The sequence below is a fragment of the Mercenaria mercenaria genome, chromosome 12 (assembly GCF_021730395.1).
Source record: "Mercenaria mercenaria strain notata chromosome 12, MADL_Memer_1, whole genome shotgun sequence".
NCBI classification, from domain to species: Eukaryota; Metazoa; Mollusca; class Bivalvia; order Venerida; family Veneridae; genus Mercenaria; species Mercenaria mercenaria.
In genome coordinates this window covers 21908911-21932691 of record NC_069372.1, presented here as the reverse complement: position 1 = coordinate 21932691, position 23781 = coordinate 21908911, and the positions used below count along the sequence as shown (strand labels likewise).

General features: G+C 34.2%; 2 protein-coding genes across 2 annotated transcripts; both read left to right on the top strand.

Moving 5' to 3' along the window:
• Positions 1-6779: 6779 nt before the first annotated feature.
• On the top strand, positions 6780-8504 carry LOC128547106 (interleukin-17B-like). The gene is made up of 2 exons (XM_053518831.1): positions 6780-7090; positions 7378-8504. Exon 2 carries the CDS (start codon positions 7417-7419, stop codon positions 7954-7956), a length of 540 nt encoding a protein of 179 aa, XP_053374806.1. The 5' UTR covers positions 6780-7090; positions 7378-7416; the 3' UTR covers positions 7957-8504.
• Positions 8505-19693: 11189 nt separating this feature from the next.
• On the top strand, positions 19694-23264 carry LOC128547266 (uncharacterized). Its single transcript, XM_053519408.1, has 2 exons — positions 19694-20189; positions 21541-23264. Exons 1-2 carry the CDS (start codon positions 19843-19845, stop codon positions 23066-23068), a joined length of 1875 nt encoding a protein of 624 aa, XP_053375383.1. The 5' UTR covers positions 19694-19842; the 3' UTR covers positions 23069-23264.
• The last annotated feature ends 517 nt before the right edge of the window (positions 23265-23781 follow it).

The following is a 23781-nucleotide window of genomic DNA, read 5'->3' as shown; positions in this document are numbered from 1 at the left end:
AATCAAAAAGGTGAAAAAATGTTTCAGACAGATAAAATACCCAGTATAAAAAAAGCCAAAACTATAATGAAATTAGATCAGCTTGCGTGTAACACTGCAAACTATAACATTGCTATTCTGATATTAAATTTTATCAACGTAAAAAATACCCCAATTGTTTAATCCTGATATTTTATATTAATTAATCGTAAGAATTGATTAGCTAATTTTAATTACTTGAGACTTCCTACTTATATCTTGCGGAAACAAATATCAATAATTTATAAATAATAATACTCTGTTCCAATTAATTGTGGTTTTTGATCGGAGGTCAGTTCCATCCTTCTACCCCTCTATATAAGTGTCTGTTTACATCAAAGTCCATCAAAGTTTTACAGCTAACCTCTTGTTAAATGCTTATTATTACATTTGCATCAAGTTAACTTCATATTAACTTTGCAATATGACAAAAATGATGATAAGTTCTTATTCTGCAGAGATCATTTTCTTTTTAATGGTGAGTAAATTTAATCAATGATTAAACTGATAAAGAATACATTCTTATATTAATTATATTGTGTGTATCGACTCGTAGAGGTAATAGAAAAAAAATGGTGCTTAAAATCGTTACAAAGGATGTACTTGCTGATGGTTAGCCCATTATGATCTTATTTTAACAGATATACACTTTGGATCGATGATTTATTTTCTATGACTTTAGGTTTTTGTCTTTGTTGCAACCTTTACTTATCTTTTCTTTGTAATTTTCAAACATTTTCATGACAAAATGAAACAAACTTAAAGTATTCTATTTTCTTTCAGTTGTACTGTCTGGTCGCCACAAACTCTCTTCCAAAATGCGTAGAACCAGATACATTCCCTGGCATGAGTTTTGAACAACATATCAATACCACAAAAGCACAGTCATACAGTGTCACTCCTGGATGGTACGAGACCATGGAGGCGGCAGACAAAATTCCATCCGAATATATTGATATAACACATAACCACTACTTAGGTAGCCGAAAGTGTAGGAAGTCTAGAAGTAAAAATAGTCGAAAGCATGGCAACACAATTAGTAGTTTATCGCAATGTATGTGGAGGTATGTGGAAAATAAAGACCCCAAAAACAGAATACCTGGAACTATTTTAGAAGTGGAATGTGTTTGCTCTAGTCCCCTTCTAAAAAGAAGAGTGGTTTAGTGTGCCAAAGTGTTATTGAATATATCAGTGTGCTCAGAAAGGTTGGCTGTTCCAATGGCGTTTTTTACTATAAACTTGTTTGGGAGCCACGTGCTGTAGCCTGTGTAGGAACAACGTTCCCAGAACCAAAAAGGCTGTACCCCATTGCTCACAAGACGCCAGAATAAAGAAACAATATGAAGAAATTGTCTAGTCAAAATTTAAACGAAGCAATCTTAAGAAAAACCTGATTAACAGTTGAATCAAAATCCCGTCACCAAAACATTTCGACCATAATTGTCATCTTCAGCGCCATCGGAAACATTTTGCGAAAAAATTTTCATCTTCATCGACATCGAAAATCATATTTTATACTGTATCACAGATTACGTCTTTACTTTGTTAAGAACAGAATGGTTTGGCAAATCTAACCACTATAAAGGCATAAGTTTAAAGCGTTTAAATAAAAATGTAAATCATAGTAATGCCGTCCTTCGCATTTTTTCTGTAGATTTCTATGCTTGCAATTGTATTGCTATACATTTAAATCTGTATGAAAAGTCAGAGTTTTCGAGAGCCGAAGTTTAGCCTTTCTGCAGGTGACCTTAATATACAAGTTGAAAAGCATTACTTCTAAAAACTGAAACAGAATCAGTATTTAATGCTAGGCAGTCTCCTGACAAAGTTGGTACTATATTGCAAAATATGGAGGCCTTACAAAATCACAGTTACCATATCAGATAATATTAGATATGCTCACTGCCTATTTACAGCAGGAATTAGAGGTACCAAATGGGCAATTTTCAGATAATATTAATATGTCTTTAACATATTTAAGGGTAAAGGGTGCTGGAAAATGCTCCCGGTACCCTTTCATGGTGAAATATTTTGGTTCATTTTCATTTTTTATCATATTATGTATTTACATTTAGTTTTATTAAAAAGAATAAAAACCAAACAGATATTATATCTATGTTGTCATGTACTAAAAGACCGTCTCCGAATTACGTGTGATGAACATTGACGCAGGCAAGTGATTAATTTGTACATTTAGAATACGTTTGAAGGCCATTAGGCCGAAATATTTAAGTGAGTTTGTTTGGTTGTTTGTTTCGAGTTTAACGCCGTTTTTCAAGAGTATTTCAGTTATGTAACGGCGGACAGTTAAGCTAACCAGTGTTCCTGGATTCTGCACCAGTACAAACCTGTTCTCCGAAAGTAACTACCAACTTCCCCACATGAATCAGAGGTGGAGGACAAATGATTTCAGACAAAATGTCTTTCACCATATCGTCACAGAGAATTTAAATAAGTACTCTGAAGTTAAAGTAAGAATAAAGACTATTTCCTCTATCTTTCTTTTATATAGTGTAACATTGTATGTTGAAATACGCATTTTGCAATACATTTTAATCTTAGCGCGGAAACAGACGTTTGTAAATGAAAATGGTGTCAGAAGTATTTTGACGTTACAAAGACACACGATATGACTTCCTATACATTCGATCTTTTCTTTTCCATTAAAGATAAATTTGTAAGAACAGCAAACGGAAAACCAAACTCACGACAACTCTGCTTAGTGATAACACGCCGCTGCTTTGACGACGTCCGCGTATACGAGTAGTCAGGGAAAAAAGTTCCTTAGATGACGTCGCAGTTGTTCCGTCTGGTGAACATATTGGCCTGGATGCTGACTTTAATGTTAAATGCAACAAAATGTGTGCAAATTATGATATAAATTTGATTACAAAAGGAAATATAATGTAAATATAAGAAATGAGTTTTTTTTTCGGCGTTCATGCGAAATGAACGACAGAATACGATTGGCAAATTAAACTTCAATTGCTAGCGCGATTGATGGAATTGCTAATCCTATTCAAATTCATCTCTTAAATGAATAAATTCACGTCTAGTAACGTTATTTGAATCTAGAAATTTAGAATATACTGTAACAGATCGCGAATACAATTTTCATCAGCCGTTAATGTTTCTCAAACAAACACATGATTTTCTGTACCGAAATCACATATGGCGAAAACGTAATGAAATGGAAATGGTCGATTACGATTTTCAGTTTTAAAAAGAAGAATGGTTTAGTGTGCAAAAGTGTTATTGAATATATCAGTGTGTTTAGAATAGTTACCTGCACCAATGGTGTTTTTGATTATCAACTTGTTTGGGAGCCACATGTGGTAACCTGTGTGACATGATCTCTTCGAAAAGCAAATAGATTGTACCCCGCTACAATAACATAATAATAAAGAAAAGTAGTCTAGTCAAAATCTAAACGTATCGGTCTTTCTTCAGTTGATTAATAGGTTCAGTTTCAGTTTAAACACCCTGGCATCATAGTTTTTTCCCCATAATTTGTCATATTCAGCGTAAATTTGAGAAAACTTATTTTATACTGTATCGCAAAATAAGAAGTTTTCTTTCAGAAAAAAATTGAAATTGTATTTTTTTACCAGAAATATATGTGCTGAAATAAAAAATAAACTGCCACAGTGAAGGAGTGAACAAAGGTATTATTTCCTGCTTCTATTTGACTTTGACTGTAGATGCCGTCAAACCTCTATAAAATGACTTTTTTTGCAAGCAGTCTTTTATACATAAGTCGAAATACATTAAGTTTAAAACGCTGTTTAAAGGTGGTCTATAGTATTGTCGAATCACGTCTAATGAAAAATATAAAACCTGTCTCAAAAAGTTTCGTCAGTGAATCAGTATCAAATGCATAATACTTGCTTATCAAGTTATATCTTGAACCAATGCACCGACAGTTTATGCATGTAACTGATTCATCAAATATTTAAAATATCCGTTAATTCACAATTGGGATGTAGTTTGAATAGATGTTCAAGGCTTCATGAGTTTGAACCAATACCGACCAAATTGTTATGAAAACAATAACTACGTGATACTGACACGCTTGTGAAAATATGATACCATTATATTAATTGTAAACAATGTACACACTATATTGTTACTATGTACTGCTAGAACTAATATCGCTGTGAAATGTATGAAGTGAGCTTCAAGACCGGTGTGCTGTTGTCCATGGACTTTATGCCAGGAAGTCCAGTTTTAAACGGTTTTATTTCTTTGGACAATAAATAGAAAAAGTGGAAACTCCAGAGGTAACCCGACACGATTAAAATGTATATGTTTCAGGTACGGTTTGACTGAGCCTGTTTTGTAATAAACATTTCTGTTTACGAAACTTAGGAAGTGTTTCGCCTATTTGTCGAGCATAAGTATAAACAACATCTTTACTGTAGACAAAGTTATAACAAGCTATGGAACTAGAAATGCGGTTCACATGTTCAAAGCTTTGTATACATACCTTAATGGTAATGTATAGTGGTAAATATACTCAAAGAACTAATTTGTTTCCCTATCTACCTGTGTTATTAGTCAAAATTTAATATAACGACTCTTTTTTGGCACAGACGTATTATGCTTCTTTTCATGACCTAAAATGACCTCTGCCTCTTGACTTAGCAAATCAGATCGCTTGATAACGTGTCATAGGTATTTTAGCTATACGAAAGATTTATGCAACGGTCTTGCTTATTGGATACAAGAGTTTTCACTCTGTGTCTTGTGCAATGGCAAGCAAAATGACACAGCGTTCATCCTGTTAACAGTTTTGAAGGTATGTGGCGATCATAGTATTTAGAAAGCACATTAGTATGTCTAAATAAATATTAAGTATGTCTAATAAATACAATGATATATCCCGTTAAAATACTAATTTTAATAAGTTTACGGAAAGAGCTGTATGGTTGTATAACTACAAAATGTAGTATAAAATGCATGCTCCATTACAGGTGTAGTTTTCAGGTGCATTTGATTTAAGTCAACCAGGTAGAGAAGGACTTCCGGTGACATATTTTTTCTCTTGTGTGTAATAAATAACAGCCATTTTCATCCATGATTTTTTTTCTCGTTTGTTGGTCAGATGATTTTAATCGCAAGTACATTTGTATAGTATACTTGGAGTAGGTCCACCCGAAGAATGGTTTAGTTTATATCAGCTGTTTCCATGAAGTGACTCTGATTTTCTAGCATTACGAATAATATACAGTTTTCGCCATTTTGTCATTATGAATAGATAGATCAAGTCATTCCATTCACATTGATGTATAGACATTTCACATTGACCTTTAAACACTTACAACGTTTTCTAGTATAGACCTAACTTTGACATTCTTTATGGATCACTACCTTGAAAGTCAAGTTTTTATGGAAAACTATTACCAAATTTATAAAGAAATATTAACTACACTGTGCCGATCATCTTTTAAAAAGGTAATTCTTGGTGGTATATTACTGTTCATATCATCAATTTGAAATTTGAAATTTAGCTTCACGTATTTAAAACAACATGAACATGCTATGGTCTTAAATATTTCAAATTAGCAGAATCAAAGTTTTTTTCATCTGTCTTCATTGCTCCGGTTTTTAACGTTATTTTCAACTTTTCTACCCTATATATGATTTTCAGATTCTTTACCGGCTTCAGACGTTCTTACTTACTGTCGCCGACAATTGTAATGGACCACCTGCTATTAGTTTTGAAGACTATCTTGATACAGTTAATGCTCAAACAATCAGTGTGAGACCTGGGTGGTATATTTCGTTAGACGAAAGCGAGAAACGGCATGGAATTGAAACAAACACTTTGTATTTATACCGAAATAGGACACGATGTCACAACAGACGTCATCACAGACATCGCAATGATATCAGTTCCCTCGCCAGTTGTCCGTTTACATTTGTAGACCATAAAGATGAAAACCGTTTCCCAAGACGTCTATCACATGCTCTCTGTTTTTGTGACCGCCCGAGACTAACTTCGGACAACAGTAACAATTACGTTTGTAAATCTGTCGTACAGTATGTGAGCGTGTTCTACAAGCAGGGTTGCACTTATACTAGATACTGGGAGCCTGTTCCCGTTGCTTGTGTTGCCGTTGCAATATCTAGTTTAGATGCCATTTTAACATGGTCTACACGCGTTGTAATTGGAGAATAAATATTGCATCGAAATACAAATTTAAAAACATTAATATAAGTGCTCAGTGTTCAGCAATACATTGTTCTAGGTAGCTCAAAACGGTAACCGTGATAGAATTTTTATGGAGTTATTACAGATTCAAAAATGAATAAATTGATAGCTAAATCGTGACCAATAAAAGATATACATGCATCTATGTTTTTATCTTTTCAGATTATAAAAAAAGACGTTTTAAATTTTAAAGTCGTGTATGTACTTATATGTAGTCTATCCTTGTGTTATGCTTATGCAACATTTTTGTTTTTTTTTAAGTTTCAATTTAATATCACTTACATTTTTATATATATCATGGTCTAAGGCCATATGTATCCTATTTTGAGTTTTAAACTTGCGTGCAAAAAGAAAAAAACGAATCGTTATATCATCTCTATACAACAATCATGGCTATATAAATTCAAATATGCTAACATTTCGAATGTCGTAAATGTTTGTTTTGTTTTACCAATATTACATATTACATTTAATTAGTTGTTTAAGGAAGTAAACAAGTATTCCTCCGCAGGTGATACACTCGGTTTACATTGTCTTACGTATAATGAGTATATCATTATAAGCCAACGTTTAGGAGTAACAATAAATCGCCGCCTTTTAACAATAGATCTACTGATTGAACAGATAAATGTATTTAACAAGTAAGAGAAAACAAGATCAAATCGGCACGCTACGGCATACACAGCTAGTGTCTTTAGGAGGAAGAAAGCCATTTTAAATGAATTGTTTTCAATGGTGAATCTTTAGGGGAAAACAGTCACTTTTACTGCACAATTTACAAGTTCCTTGAGTAATTCTATATAAGTGGATAGCAGACATGGACTGCCTTCAAGTGTTCGTAGACCATTCTTTTATAAAGTAAGCATCTTAAGAAATATTTGTACCAATTTTTATTTTTATTTATATTAGATTTCTTATAGTGAATAGTAACCGCTTGTTTCGATATACGATTTAACGTATTTTAAATATTTGCTTGGAGCTAGTTTCTCAATATTTTGAAATTATTCATTCAGGTTATTTTTCTTATCATGTTATGATAAAGGTTGTTGTCCTAAATGATTCTTAAATGTTCACAACAATTATTACATTTCATTGTAAACCTTTACCACTATTAAAACTGATATCAGATCATCAATTTATTTCAGATTCCGCCGAAGGAAAGATATTTATAAAAATCTAGGAACATGCGGAAGGTGAAAGTATCTGTTTACATAAACAATGTGTTCACAGCTCTGTTGCTAGTCAGTATAGCAATTGCTAACCCAGTCTTTCCTAATCAAGACTACTGTCAAGAACCAACGTCCTCAGAACTTACAAGTCTTCTTTCAGAGGACACACATGAGTCATTTGGTATGGCAAGATACCACACTGTTCATTTTAGAAATGATATAAGATACTTCCAAAACGTCACCAGAACTACATTTCCTGGGGAGTCAACATCGTGTAAAAGAAACCAAGATTCTTACTATATCAACACGGCATCTAACTGCCCGTGGCGATATGTTTTAAACCATGACACTAACAGGAGACCGGAAACCATCATTGAAGCAAAGTGTAATTGTAGAAGAGGACCTTGCATCGACGAAGTCGAAAACAGTCGTTGTGAATCTGTAAAATACAACATACGGGTTCTCAGGAAGTATGGTTGTGAGAACGGAAAATACCAATATAAACGTACTATGGAGAGAATAACTGTTGGGTGTACATGTGTGATAGTATATTAGAATCAGGGTCCTTTTTTTCCAAAATGTCTTCCGTGATACAAAGACCGGTATGTTTTTACTAAGTCAACGTTTTATTGATATATTTTTTATTTCGTAGTCATTGTTGTTTTCATTTATTTGCTATTATTTTAAACATGTGTTCCATGATGTTTGAATGCCACTTTTTGGCTTTTGACTGGTTCAATCGAAATTTTATTCCGTGTTATATAACTGTACTGTAAATCAATTTTTACTTCATCGCTTCGATTTTGAATATTAATTGTTATTCTCTTCGAAACGTTACATGCACATTATAATTATAGATATAAGTTTTATTATAAATTAAATGTTTTTGTTCGTCCGTTCATACATAGTAAATGTGTTCCGATATGTCTCAATTATTATATTATTTATTTAGAAAACGCATCTGATAATGTTGTTCAACATCTACTACATCTTATACATGTTTGTTTATAAGTGAATATATTTTCACCCAAGTAAATATATATTCATTCACAGCATAATATGTTTACATGTAATCCTGATATTTTGTATGTCCTGCGGATACTTCCAATATATTAAACATAGTAGATACAAATTGTGTTTATTATTTATATGACTTAGTATAATTTACGCTCATTTTAATTTTTATATTTTAATATATACTTAAACACTGCATTATTTAATTAAAGCAGAACCCCGTCTAACACTTAGTTTAAAACTTTACACGTGCAGTGTATAAAATGGTAGCAATATATGCAAATGAAATTCTATAACCCCTCGTCTGAATAAGTGATTATCACATTTCAAAGTTGCCTATATTCGAAATAAAAATATATAAGGGTAATGTGAGGACAAAAGTGATTTTTTGTGATTGTTTCAAGTTAAGTTTTTTTTTTCTTCGCGTATCATTTTTAAGTAAGAATTTTATGAGCGTCATTTCTTCTTTAACAAATTGAAGAAGTTTCAATACGTACAATTATTCGCTTTTCACATTATTCGCTAGGATGTAGTTTACCAAGAGACAGGAAAATACACAAGAAATTCATATTCTTTCACAATTCGTGTAATTCCGGTTTAAAAAGTAAGTAAATAAAATATAATAAACTTTAATAACAACCATAGAAATGTAAAGAGATAAAACAGTTTTCAATTATGATAGAAAATAATAAATGACAACGCAGAAACAAAATAAAACCAGCTTTAATACAGGCCACGTGGATGGAGTGTATATTCTTGTACAAGGGGTCGTCCGCACATATCATCTCAAATGTATTCCATTAAGAAGAAGAAGAAAAAATAGTCCCGAGATAAATGTATCGTTTAACCGGATAAATGATAATCAGGTATTTGTACTGCTGTTAAGAATTTGGTTAATCTTCATTACAGAATGATACTGAAATTTCTTTATCTTGTCTATTCGAACTAGTTTTTCATTAAACACGAGCTGTCACTATTGGTGACAAATGCCCCCAAAGTAGGCCCAAGAATGCCACAGTGGTATTCGCAAAAAATAACATAACATTTTGTGACCTTGACCTAAGAGGCCTCGGTCATAAGTGTGACACATCTTCTCAATATGGTTAACATTTGTGCCAAATTATTTTCAAATCCCTTGATAAATGGCAGAGTTATGGACCAGACAAGAAACACCTTTGACTTCTAAGTTGACATTGACCTTTGAGCTAGGGGTCTGGGTCTTGCTTATGACACGTCGTCTCATTATAGGGAACATTTATGCCAAGAATTTCAAAATCCCTTCATCAATGGCAGAGTTATGGACCGGACAAGAAACGGACCATGTTAACTTTTGACCTCTAAGTGTGACCTTGACCTTAGAGCTAGGGGTCTGGGTCTTGCTCATGATACGTTGTTTCATTATGGGGAACATTTATGCCAAGTAATTTCAAAATGCCTTAATGAATGGCAGAGTTATGGAACGGACACGAAACAGACCTTGTTAACCTTTGACTTGTAAGTGTGACCTTGACCTTGGAGCTAGGGTTCTGGGTCTTACGCATGTTACACGTTGTCTCATTATGGTAAAGATTTATGCCAAGTTCTTTCAAAATCCCTTCATGGATGGCAGTGTTATTGTCCGGACACAAAACAGACCATGTTAACCTTTGACCTCTAAGTGTGACCTTGACCTTGGAGCTAAGGTTGTGGGTCTTGCGCATGACACTTCGTCTCATTACAGTGAACATTTATGCCAAGTTATTTTAAAATCCGTTTATGGATGGAAGAGTTACAGCCCGGACAAGAATACCGGACGCAAGGACGTACGCACGGACGCACAGACGCACGGACGGACGTGCGATTTTAATATGCCTACCTTCGGGGGCATAAAAACTTCAATAAATTTATTTTCTGATACATATTTCAGACAGAAAGTTTTAGCTGAGATATGAAAGTTGTAATTATGGAACCCTAAATTTGTTATTGACAGGTATTTTAATGATTTTACTGACAGACAATATTTTGAATAAAGACTCAATAGTTTCATATCTCATGACATAACTTGTTTTTCAACTGTTGTGCATGTAATACAATAACAATATCCATCTGAATGCATCAATCTTAAAATATTTCAGACGCTAGATTATCCGCATTCCTTTGACGATCTGAATGATTTTTTGTGAAACGTATATCAAGTACTTTGGGTGAGTTCTCCATTATTATAGGTACAAAATATCAAACGAGTTCTATTTCCGTAATGTCACTACAACTTCTGGAATGAAAAAGTAAAGTTTATCTTACAGTTTATATTTTTGTAATGACCTACTGCAAATGCAGTTTTGAATAAAAACAATAAAAAAATACTAAATTTCAGATTGTGTGTAACCTAGTAAACCTTCATTGTTAATCTTTACATAGGAAGAACAGCTTGACATTTTATAAGCTTTGCTAAATGCAGAAATACCCAGCATATTTAAGAGTTAAAATTACTAGTTTCTTTTCATGATGAAAACTTTTATTTTGTTTAGGGTTTATTTACAGTTAAGCATTTAGTGACATCTGAGTTTTTATCTAAAAGAAACGAGACATAACATCGAGCAGATATCTGGTTTCGTTGACTAATTTAGCATGCTAAGCGTTGAATTACTTCTTTAGAACTTGCCCTTTTAACTCAGTAGGGATATCCATATCTGTGGAGCGTGGAGTCGTAATATGCATCCCTGGGAGAGGCATATGTTAACCGTGACGCTTTGATAGAAGACACTGTGTATGTAATAATTATTCTTTTAACTCTAATTATGTGGAGAAGCTGGTAATTACTTATGGCAAACAAGTTAGATCTGGTACGGAGTGCCTGAGCACTGGTTATGTTAATTGTCCGCCATTAAATAATTTAAATATGTTTGAAAAACAGCACATAACACTATTATTTATTTTAAAAAAGATAAAAATTGAATCGCGTTTGATGCATATTATGTCTGTAATTTCGTAGGTTTGGATGCTTTTCTAAGGACGATAGTTATTAAAATGAACAATATACACCAGATAAGATAACTAACACTTAGTCCCGCAGTGGTTACCTCCCCTAGCAGTGTCAGATATATCTAGTCAACACGGTATAACGAGGCAGGTATTTACAGACATCAGTGCCGGAAACTTCTTACTAAAGTCTGAAAGTTTGAAAGGACAAAGAATACGGCAGCGCTGGATATTTCAGACCAAACTTATTGGAAGGAATAAATGGAGACTGCAGCGTCGGAAATGTTTTACCTAATCCTATGAAAGGGTAAAAGGAGGTCTGACTCAAGTCAGTGAAATGATAAAGGCGACAACAGCGCCGAAAAGTTATTCCTCTTTTGTGTGAAGGATAAGGGAGAGGACAGCGCCGGAAACTACTAACTCTTTTCTGTGAAAAATAAGGGAGATCACATCGCCGGGAATTGCTACCCCAAATCTTTGAAAGGAAAAAGAGAGACGGCGGCTCCGGACGGAAATTTCGGACGGAGATGACAGCGCTGAAGTCCTTGCCAGGATAAGGGGAGACGACAGCGCCATAGTCTGTGAAAGGATAAAGGCAGACGACAGGGCCGGAGTGTGTGAAAAGAAATATGGAGACGACAGCGCTGGAGTCTGTGAAAGGATAAGGGGAGACGACAGCGCCGGAGTCTTTGAAAGGATAAAGAGTCGACAGCGCCGGAGTCTGTGAAAGTATAAAGGGAGACAACATGTGAAAGGAAAAAAGGACACGACAGTGCTGAAAATTAATTGTGAAATGATAAAGGTAGATGATAGTGACAAAATTGTTTACTCAAATCTGTGAAAGAATATAGGCAGACGGAAGCGCCAGAAATTTCCAAATGTTGTGAAAAGATAAAGGGAATTTGCAGTGCCGGATTTTTCTTATTCTGTGAAAGGAAAAAGGGTAACAGCAGCGTTGGGTATTTCTTTCTCTAGGTTGTAGGATAAAGGGAGACGACAATCTCGGAGACGCAAGTCAGAGGAAAATCATTTCTATTATTATTGGGTATTAGATAAATATCAAAATGACAATAAAATTAAGCTTCATGATATTTTCTCTCAAAATACGCACAAGTATGCGGTTATCCGCTTATTTTTACAGTGCTCATTTAGACTGCATTTAACTTTTGATTACATGACTAGAAATCAGATTCAAACAGTAAGCATTTCCTTGCAACAAAAACACCTTTTTTGCAGTATGTCCGCCTTTATTGCATAATATTTGCTTATCGAATACATAATAAACCATTGCAGGGACTTATTATGTAAGTAATTGCATCAGCTATTTAAAACCACAAACCGCAATTGAGATGGGACCCTACTAGTTAAACAAGTTAAGACGTGTCATAAAGCCAAGCCCTAATATTTCAACAATGACTGAAATGTACGACGTGGTCTTCAAAAACCAATGTGATGTTGCCAGGAAGTCCAGTTTAGAACTATTTTACTTCTTTGGACATCAAATATTGGTGATATTCGTTTCAGATTACGGAACTTAGGAAGTGCATTGCCTATATGACATTTTACTTGTATTTATGGTAAGTTATAGTGGTAAATATATACAAGTGATATTTTCTAAAAAACTATAATCTTATTATTTGCGGACTATAGCAACTCGTATTTTTATACATCTTTTCAGAACATAAATTTAGATTTTTAATTATACCTTCACAAGTCTGATACAGGATGAATTTGCTATGGTTTTGAAATTTAAAATTAAAAGAACTCAAATTAGATTGCTTCATTTCTTTTAACGTTTGTTTCAACTTTTCTACCCTATATATGGTTTTCAGATTCTTCACCGACTTCACATGCTGTTTGTTGTCGCCGACCATTGTAATGGACTACCTGCTATCAGTTTTGAAGACTTGTCTTGACACAGTTTATGCTCAAACAAACAGTGCGAGACCTGGATGGTATAATTTATTAGATGAAAGCGAGAAACGGCCTTGAACGGAAACACACAATTTGTATTTGTACCGAAATGGGAGAAGATGTCACCACAGACGTAATCACAGACAGCGTAATGATATCAGTTCTCTCGCCAGTTGCCCGTTTACATTTGTAGACCATATAGATGAAAATCGTTTCCCAAGACGGCTATCACATGCTCTCTGTTTGTGTGACCGCCCGAGAATATCTTCGGACCTCAGTAACAATTACGTTTGTAAATCTGTCGTACAGTATTTGAGCGTGTTCTACAAGCAGGGTTGTACTTATATTAGATACTGGGAGCCTGTTGCCATTGCAATATCTAGATTAGAGGCTACGTTCACATCATCAACACGAATTGTACCTGGAGAATAAATATTGAATTTACATTCATATTGCAAAGAACTGTTTTGATGCTCCGTATCAAGACAAACGCTATCCTAGACAGTACATAACATTAAATTGTACTTAACTAAAAATGTTTTTCTCAAATGGATAATTTTATAGATTGTGTAGGCGGGACTGCTAAATTGTATAAGACTAGTATGTCAAAATATATATCTGTTTCATTTTTTTTTTAAATAAGATTATCCTGATATCTTTTAAATGGTGTATATATTTATTTGAAGTCTAGCCTTTTTATTGTGCTTTTGCAATATTTTATGATTTAATTTAATATCAGTTATATTTTTTATGATCTCAGACCATGCGTATCCTATTTTGAATTATATCATTTAAACTTACGTACAAACTATCAAATTCTCATATATTTATTCACAAAAGCAGCAGTATTTACATGTTTCATTATTCATTTTTAATAAATATAATTCAATTTCAAGACCGTGTGCCTTTTGGCTTTTAAGCAAAGATGTCTATCATCGTGAAGGTAATGAGGAAAAACTGAAATAATAGCTAAAAACGATATGTATGAAAACGTTTACACTAGTTGTCCGAACTGAAAACCTTGATGTGTTGTTCGTGTGCTTTAGGGTTAAACCGTTTAGTTGCATTATCTCAGTTATATAACATGACCCACCACAAGTAACTGACGACCTGCCAACATAAATACGAGAACGAACACGATACTCTAGATAATTAGCTTGTTTTAGAAGAATATTGTTTGTTAAAGCGAGTATCATTAACTGCCGCTCCTTGGATACTATGTTTTGTTACAGGTGGAAATTTAATATTATTGTTACGAAAGAAAAACTGTTAAATTTGTCTGATGATATTGTACTCGGCGCAACAAATAAACCCCTGGATATCGTATCTTTAATCTAGAAGGTGATTATAACAGTTATCGTTTCGTTTACTGAAATGATATTCGAATCCCCCGCATTGCTGCTATGAAGACATATTAGTCTATACATCTCCTATATAAATTAACATTTTAATATTCCATATAGTCAGTTGATTCTCAATTGATGACATATTTTAGAACTTATATGATTGTTGTGTTGGATAGGCAGGAATAAGTGCTTTTAACAATAGGGATAAATTTGAAGCAAATAAGGTGCAATTTGTAAAACCAAAATATAACTATTGGCCATTAATGAAATAAAGAAATAGTGATCCTCTTGTAACCAAAAGGTAAGCGGAAATCAAATCAAGAACAAATATAAGAATAAGAAGAACCCATGTAAGTCAAGAGGAAAACAACAATAAAAACCATAATGACGACATCAAAAAGAAAAAAAAGAGGGGAAAATATGCTATCGGACAACGTTTAAGACAAATCTAAAACCACTCCTTAATCTTGACGTTCCAATTCTGAAATACTATGAACAATCTCTTGCAAACTAAAGTTTAAAATAATAACATTCCTTAAACTGCAACATTTTGAAAAAGAAAAAAAACAACAAATATTCATAAAGGGGACGTTATATCGCCGACTTATTTTCAAAATTATCGTCACATTTTAGATGGTAGACTAATTGACAGTTAATAGTGACTTCCTTCTTACCTATCTATGATTCGTTGACTTCTTAAAATAGAACTGTAGCCACTTTCCCGTAAATGCTACGTAAAAGACGAAAGGGTATTTTCATTGATCATTATCTGGCTAGATGAGTTCCCTTACATATTTGCTGCTTTAACTTCTAATAAATTGTTGGCTCCATTAGCGTGCTTAAGCTTTTATGTTTACTTCATACAGTCGGGTATTCTGTTACCGTGTAGCAGTCTAATTCAGCGAGGAGAATTGTTTTACCTTGTCCATCAGGTTGAATTAAGGGTAAGCCATTGTTCTGCTATAAATGTCGCTTTGCACTCCACGTAATTGCCTATACTTCCTGCTACATGTCTGTTCTAGTGCGGTTTCTCTATTTTTAACCACGCGTTAAGGGTCATTTTTATGTAAAAAATATGTATCTGATATCGATTTTCATTTACTATTAGTTATTACAACATATCTTGTTGTTGGATACATGTATTTAAAATACTTCGTCTGCTATATTTTTCCACTGCTGTTTCTATTCTACGTGTGGGTGGCCGGCGTTGTGACGCGTTCTTCTTTGGTTGCACTTTCTATGCTCAATACTAAGAGGTCTGCTTTTGCGTAACATTTGTGTGATGTGGTAATTGTAAAAAGGTAAAAAATAAGCTTTACTTAACATCGCATGCAATCAACAGACAACATCAGCAACAAAGCTCATATATGATCAGCTATGTACCTGATAACTGATACCTGGGCTTTTAAGGGAGGTTTAATATGTTAGGAATTCATTAAATAACAGTCCGCTCAATAGCTCAGTACTTTAAACAAAAGACCGTAAAACGCGAGTTGTGAAGAGTTCAATAAGCGAGCAAGTTAAGTTGTCCTCAATGAAAATTTGTCCTGCTCTGTTTTATGTGTTAGCGTTGTAGGTGAGACTTCCACTATCACAACAGTAATTTTGATTTCCCGCGTGGCGGCTGTAAAGAGTTTCCCAGTACTTTTGTCAGTCAATGTTTATCAGTAATAGAATTCCGCTTTTAAAACCCCATACTAGCGGGACGTGAGGGATATTGCACATTTCATTATTTCCTGCAAGTACACTGGATCAAACCAATTATACAGCAAACACGAAGCTCCGAAAACGAACGGTTTATTTCGTACTCAATAATTATCGAACAATTTAGTATCACTCTAAAGTCTTGTGGTATAAAAACTAGTTGCCCTGGAAAAATATATTATATAGCAAATCTGATGATATAAATCCATTCATATTATTTCGTAAAAGTACCATTTCAACCAATGCTATCATACATTACTTTGTTTTTATAATGTGCTGATGATTAATGCTATTAAACCTGGAATTCTGACGGTAATTAGAAAAACAACCATATTTATATTGTAAACCAGAAACGTATCATTATTAATTACAGAAGGTTTCATCATAGAACGTTTTCTTCGCCAAATGGTAGGTTGATACGCTCCTTTGCTTTTACACGCCTGGACCGGAAATGGTAACACGTCTTACGGAATAGTTCCATTAGAGCGCAAATGATGTCGAATTATTCTGCTTAGCGAAAAACCAAATCAGTGTATGTGTAAATTAATCAAGACAGTTGTGCTATGAAACATGTTTTAAAGTAAAATATTTGATCAATTTTGAAAGCGCTATTTCTCGATGCATACATGGCGATAAATATCACGTCGTTGTGACGTCAACATAATATAGTTGTGATGATTTAAGCATTGCTAGTCATATTAGAATTCTGGTTGATTAACTCAATAAAATGGTTCGCTTTACTGTAATAGTGGTCATCTAGGTTTTGGGTTTATGTCTGGGGAAAGGGGAGGAGGTTACTAGGGGCACCCACACCCTAGGAAATCTTTTGCCAAGTATACCTCAAATGTTGCAATCTGAATGTGTCCATAGTTTAAGCATAAATAGTCGATACACTGCCATATTTTTTATTTTTAAATTTTCAACTTGACATGTTGATAGAGCTATTGTGGCAAATTTCTGCCGAAAGTGGAGTATCGCGAACAGCTAGATAAATACTATTATCGAGAAAACTATCGGCAAACATATAACACCATAAGATAGCTTTTTGATTTGATTGTAGTCCGATCCAAATACTTCAGGAATTATATGTAAGTAAATGTTATAAACTTTTGCGACCTAAACGAGTCGAAATTGTTTTAGTAAAATGACTGATGTTTCAATTTTTGACTATGAATTATATGTCTGCTTGCTGGATTTTAAGGGTGCTTGTGCACACCAACTGAGCCCTCTCGATCCTTCTTTGGTTAAGCTGTGGTGATAAGGAAATTCTATCCTCGGACTGAGATATGTCCAAATCTGCTCAAACTTTGTTGGGATTTCCTTATCCACAACTCAAGGGCGTGCTAGATTAATGTAATATTGATCGCAATATACATTATCTCGAGCGCTCGACTTGATATATCGAGATCATGAACTAATCTACATATAAGTCAACACTTTATCTCAAGCGCTCGACTCGAGATGTTATTTTCATTAAATTTAATAAATATTTCATCTGGTACCTTAATAATTAAAGGAGAAACACAGTTCGGAACAATTTGAACAGTCCACAGACACAGCATTTTAAAGGCATATATTAACTTCCCAATGTATTTAGGTTCAAGTTTCTATCTTGAGATGAATTTGGTGTATAACGCAATCTTGTACCTTAAGTCTTCTCGGAGAAACGCCATTTTGGGCATAATCTTGTACCTTTCGTCTTCTCGGAAGAACGCCTTTTTTTGAGCATTTTGAACAGCACACACGCCCTCTTTCAGGGTACTTGACACCTCTTACTCTACATCATTTTAAAGGTACTGATCTTTTCTTTCAGATGAATTAACTCTCAAGTTTCTATCTTGGGTATGAGTTTGTTAAATTCTTAAGCATTAAGGGAAAAACGCAGTTTTGAACATTATGAACAGCCCACAGACTCGTTTTCAGGAAATGTGATATCACTTGCAATACATCCTTTTAAAGGTACTAGTATTGCCTTTCAAATGCATTAAAGTTCAAGTTCCAATCTTGGGAATGAATTAGGTATACTATTCAATCTTGTACCTAAGAAGACATGCGGTTTTGAGCATTTTAAACAGCCCAAAGACCCTCTTTTAGGGCATGCGACACCACTTCCTATACATCATTTTCAAGGTATCTCTAGTATCTCTATTGTTTAGCAGAACTGAAGCCCAAGGTCCTATCTTGGGGTTGAATACCATTTAGTGCCTGAATCGTTTTAACAATGCTTTTCTAGGAGTTAACTTAGTGATCTATTTTTTTTACCCGAAATAATTCGTTATCTAACTTCTTCGTGATTTCATTTGGGAAAACATTCAGATCAAGTTTCACTTTAACTAGACCAAACAGTTGACCTCTTCAGCGAAAACAGGCAAACGGAAAACGGCGACAATGGATACAATGCTTTCAAAATACCAAAGACAACTATGAGAACAATGAAAGATTGGAAACAACTATGTTAACAACTATCGGTTGAAATTCTACCATGTGACATACTATCAAGTTTAACGTTTATAAATTCAAATGATATACAGTCAGATACCGTTACCTCGATATTCCAGGGACTGCAAAGATTGCATCGACGTATGCGAAGTTCGACGTAATAATATCGTCTATCTAGGACTACATTACGTATCTGTGTAGGACGTCTATATTGTCATTAGATCCCATGCCAGTTAAATACGCATATTTTACTCAATCAAAAATGGCAGATTTTTACTCCGTCAAATAGAAAAAATATTTCGACCAAATTAATTGTTATAATGGAAAACAGCTTTCCCGCTTGCGCGCTGTTTTAGACAAATTATTGGGAGTTAAATGCAAACTTGCTAACATTTAAATTAGATATAAACTAAATAACAATCAAAAGAAACACACAAACAAACCAGATTATAATTAATACATCGCAGGACAACAATAGGTTGATTTTCGCACCTTACAAATAACATGGATATTTTTGACAATCTGTGATATCGACGAAACCAGGTGTGAAAATAGTATACGTAAGTTGACGGGACTGAAAAAAATCACATCGAGCTGAACAAAATATCGTGCTAATAATATCGAGGTAATGATAAATAATACCATTAAAATATATAAAGGAAAGTCGGGACCAACCTAAACACATCGTGCTAACCGGAGTATCGAGCTAACCGATATCGAGGTAACGACATTCAACTGTATTATTATAACAGTTTGAGGAGAAAACTTTGACCGGCAAGAAAATCAGATATAAAGAAAATTACCCATTGTAAACTTACTTGAATATTGAATTTCTTTTTGTGTATAGATAAAGCTACAAATTACCTTTTAAATAGGATCTTGATCAATATTTCACGCTTCAAATACTAAATGGTTTGTTTACTTGGTAACTTAGTGCATTGCATTGTTTTGTCTTACTATCGAATATATGCGTGGTAAATGCAGTGCCATAATATATTTGTAATCAAATGAAAACATAACTTAAAAAAGGAATTATTACGTTTGGACCTTGTACAATACTATCCAAATGGCGGCAGGTGGCAGTTTTTCCAGAACGTTGGAGTTTGGACATGAACCAATATATGACTTTCCATGTTCATTATGTGAGGAAGAAGGAACATCCATGGAAGCTGCTAGATATTGTGAGGAATGTTTTGTTTTCCTTTGCGACTCGTGTGTCAAGAATCATAACAAATTTCCACTGCATAGGAGACATCAATTGTTGGACCAAAGCCAGTTTGCGGTAGTGACCCAATCTAACCTCGTTTCATTTCCAACGAAGCGATGTTTGAAGCATCCTGGAGAAATCGTAAACATTTACTGTGGGGACCATGATATCATCTGCTGTAGCTCGTGCAAGGTTCTCGAGCACAGGTATGTTTCCGGTCTAGATTAGTTCACATTTATGAGGAAACTTGAGTTTAAACTATTTAAGGTAACAAATAATATCCAGAAAAATATCATTTCGAATCAAATTCATACACAAAATCTAACGTTTATGTATGTATGGAATTCAATGAATGATAATTAAACCATGTAATGGTGAGGGAATGGACACCGGATATAGCCAAGACCGTGATAAATATATACACGCTTTTTGTACACGATAAGTTTTTATATTTTTCTTTTGTACTTCATGCTGATTTATTTATCAAAAAGAGTAACTTATAGCTCGATCCTATGCAAAAAAAAAGACTATGATTGGAATGTGTCTCTCCTCTTATATAATGGCACAATGCTTGTTGAAAATTGCACGATCACTCACAAATGTTCAATAACAGGGTAACGAGTTATTAACTAGCACAGAATTGATACAAGTACGTATAAAAATATTTTAAAATACTGAAGTAAATGAATTGGCTCGATATAGACATACATTGTAAATAAACAGAAAACTGGATTTTGTCCTTGTCTCACATGCTATCCTCGGTACACATTTATAAACTTGGAAACTATCCTCAGTTCATAATACGGCTATCCCAAATGCAGAAAGGTAAACATATCTAAGAGTATATCTTTAACAGTTTAAATGTTGAATAGCTAGTTTTTACAACAAAAAATAGTTTGGCCCCAGTGCTCGCGAAATCGTACGATTCAGAATTTTTTTTTTTTTTCAAACTGTGTTGTATAAAATAAAAAAAAAAATATTTGTCGAAATTCTGTGAAATTCGAGATGATCATCTTAGACTAAAAGTAACATTTTAAGTGCTCTGCTTACTCGTAGGCATTATACAATACACCAAATTTAGCATTCAGCTATAAGTTCAAACACTGGTTTTATTTGTGGATAAGTAAATAAGTGTTAATACAGCATTAAGCCCCAGGTAAAGAATAATGACTGGATATCTGTTTGTTTACTTATCACTTTCTGGGCTGTATCTGGAGTCCATTTCCCCATAGTGTTTGAAGCAATAAATATCTTTTTGTGTTAATGTTTCTTATTCAATTTAAACCCTACCATGTTTCATTTTATAATTCAAACGATTGATAGATGTAACCGTATCGTCATATTTTAGATCTACTTGACCTAACTACCTTTAATTCAAGTTTGCAGGAACATTTTTGAACAAGAAAGCGGAAAAATATTTTAAATGTTGTCTTAAATGACAGATAAATTTGAATAAGTTAAAATAGAGGGATTCAGCAAATACTTATGAACTTAAAACCATCTACTAAACAATTCATTTCATCATTGCGTTTTATCAACGAGCCGTTTAAATTGCAGCAACTGTGCTAACACCATGCATTTGATAGATGCGGCAAAGGGTATAAAGAAAAGCAAAGAATACCAAAATATCACACAAGAAATCCATGCTCTCCTCAACGATGCCGGTAGAGTTCTTGCAGACCGAAGAGCTGATATTTCTCGTATCGAGACTGAAAAACAAAATGTTAAGCACACTATTGCTGATCTTAAAAAGAATGTCAATGCGTACTTTGATGACCTGGAGCAAAAATGTCTGCAAGAGTTAAACAATAAAGCGGACAATATCGTAATTGGTTGCAAACAAGACGCAAAAGATCTAAGTATCATGAAAACAAAAGCTGAAGACATTCGGAAACAGCTCGATTTATTCAAGGGAGATAATGAATGTGATCTCTTCGCACAAGTCAAAATGGGCAAGCAGTTCATAAGTAATGCTAGGCAGAAGATTCTTAATATCTCGAAGACAGTACAGAAAAATGCTATTTACTTTAAAATAAGCCCGAAAATCGAGCGACTCCTTTGCTCAGTTGAAGTGTTGGGCACTATTACAGATACACCCATGGACGCAAGTCAACTTTTAACAGTAGACAAAGACACGGATGTGAGTCAGCCACATCCATCTAGGATACACTCACAGACGTCTTTGGAGAATCGCGATCCTCTCCCTAAATACAAAACACCGCCATATGGTCAAGTTGGTATAAAGGAGAAAACTGACTCTAATGTCTGTGATATAACAGGCATCTGTCAGTTACCAGACGGAACTATCCTTATTGTTGATTATAACAACAGAAAGCTGAAGAGGCTGGATAATACATATAAACTGGTCGATTCCCTACGACTGACCAATAATCCAGATAGTATCTGTAATGTTGGTCCTGATGAAGTAGCTGTATCTCTGTTTGAGGCTAAAGAAGTTCTGTACATATCTGTAAAGGCAGAACTGACAGTGACGAAGTCATTTCGTACAGGTAACTACTGTAGAGGAATGGTCTATGTTGATGATAAATTGTATGTCTGTTGTGGCAGTACACGAGATTCATCTTCCTGGTGTATTGAAGTGTATGACAAAGCTGGTCAGCTACAATTTTCTATAAGAGAACTATTTTCCATTCCATTGTGTATCACTGTCACTGAGGATGGTCAGCATCTTCTTGTTACCGGCTGGCGCAGTGATGACGTAACTATGATGGATCTGACTGGTAATATAGTCCGCACGTTCGGAAACAGTAAATTGAAACTACCAAAAGGAATATGTAATGATAGTAAATATCGGACCTTTATCTGTGGGTACGGTAGTAACACGATTGTTCAGTTGTCACCGAGGCGTTGGGGTATAGACGTAATCCTAACAGAAAAAGATAGCATCAACAGCGGCAGTAACACGAATGTTCAGTTGTCACCGAGGCGTTGGGGTATAGACGTAATCCTAACAGAAAAAGATGGCATCAACAGCCCATACGCAATTTGCTACGATAGTAAGCGTTCGACACTACTGGTCTTCTGTGATGAATCAAGTCAGTTGTCAGCATTCAGTTTTAAATAGTCCGTAAAAGTCAAGAGACTGAAACCGCTGAAAAAATCGGTAACATTTGTTGACAATGTACTTCGATTTATGAATATCATTATCATCATGTATTGATTATTGTATTCAAAGGATTGCTTCTGTGTAGTTTTTATATTGAAGTATTATCTCGAAACTTTTACCATCTTAGGGAATAAATTTACCTGGCATTATTAAGTTTAAGTTTTATTAGTTATTTTATTCAATACTTACTCGGTCGGCATGGCATATGATGTGTAGTGCTAGTGGAACTGTAAATAAATGAAAAAATAGGTGTTAATGTACAATTGAAAAACTCAGCCATAACAAGTTTGTTTCGAAATTCCATTCATCTCGAAAAAAAATCAAGTCTACTCGAACCTCTTTTATAAATGCACATATGTTGCCTCTGTTTAAATCAAATCTAATATAATGACACAAAAACCTGTATATGAAAAAAATAAATGCCATGTATAAAACAGACAAATATTGCTATATTAGAACTTATTTCTAAATAACACAGTAGCATATTTGTTGACTGCCCACTTTAAATTATTCTAATATCCTACATGAAATATTTCATGACCTAAACTTTTAGTACATCAAGTGTTGTAAAACGTGACCAGCAAACGTCTTGACTGCTATCATTTACACTAAGGTTTATCTCACCTATTTTTTGGACCCAAACTTTGGGTTGATATGAAGAAATGGAACGG

Excerpts from the sequence above, each read along its gene's own strand:
- LOC128547106 (XM_053518831.1), top strand. The coding sequence starts at position 7,417 with ATGCGGAAGGTGAAAGTATCTGTTTACATAAACAATGTGTTCACAGCT.
- LOC128547266 (XM_053519408.1), top strand. The coding sequence starts at position 19,843 with ATGGCGGCAGGTGGCAGTTTTTCCAGAACGTTGGAGTTTGGACATGAA. Across the intron at positions 20,190-21,540 it reads TGCAAGGTTCTCGAGCACAG|CAACTGTGCTAACACCATGC; the intron begins GTATGTTTCCGG and ends TTTAAATTGCAG.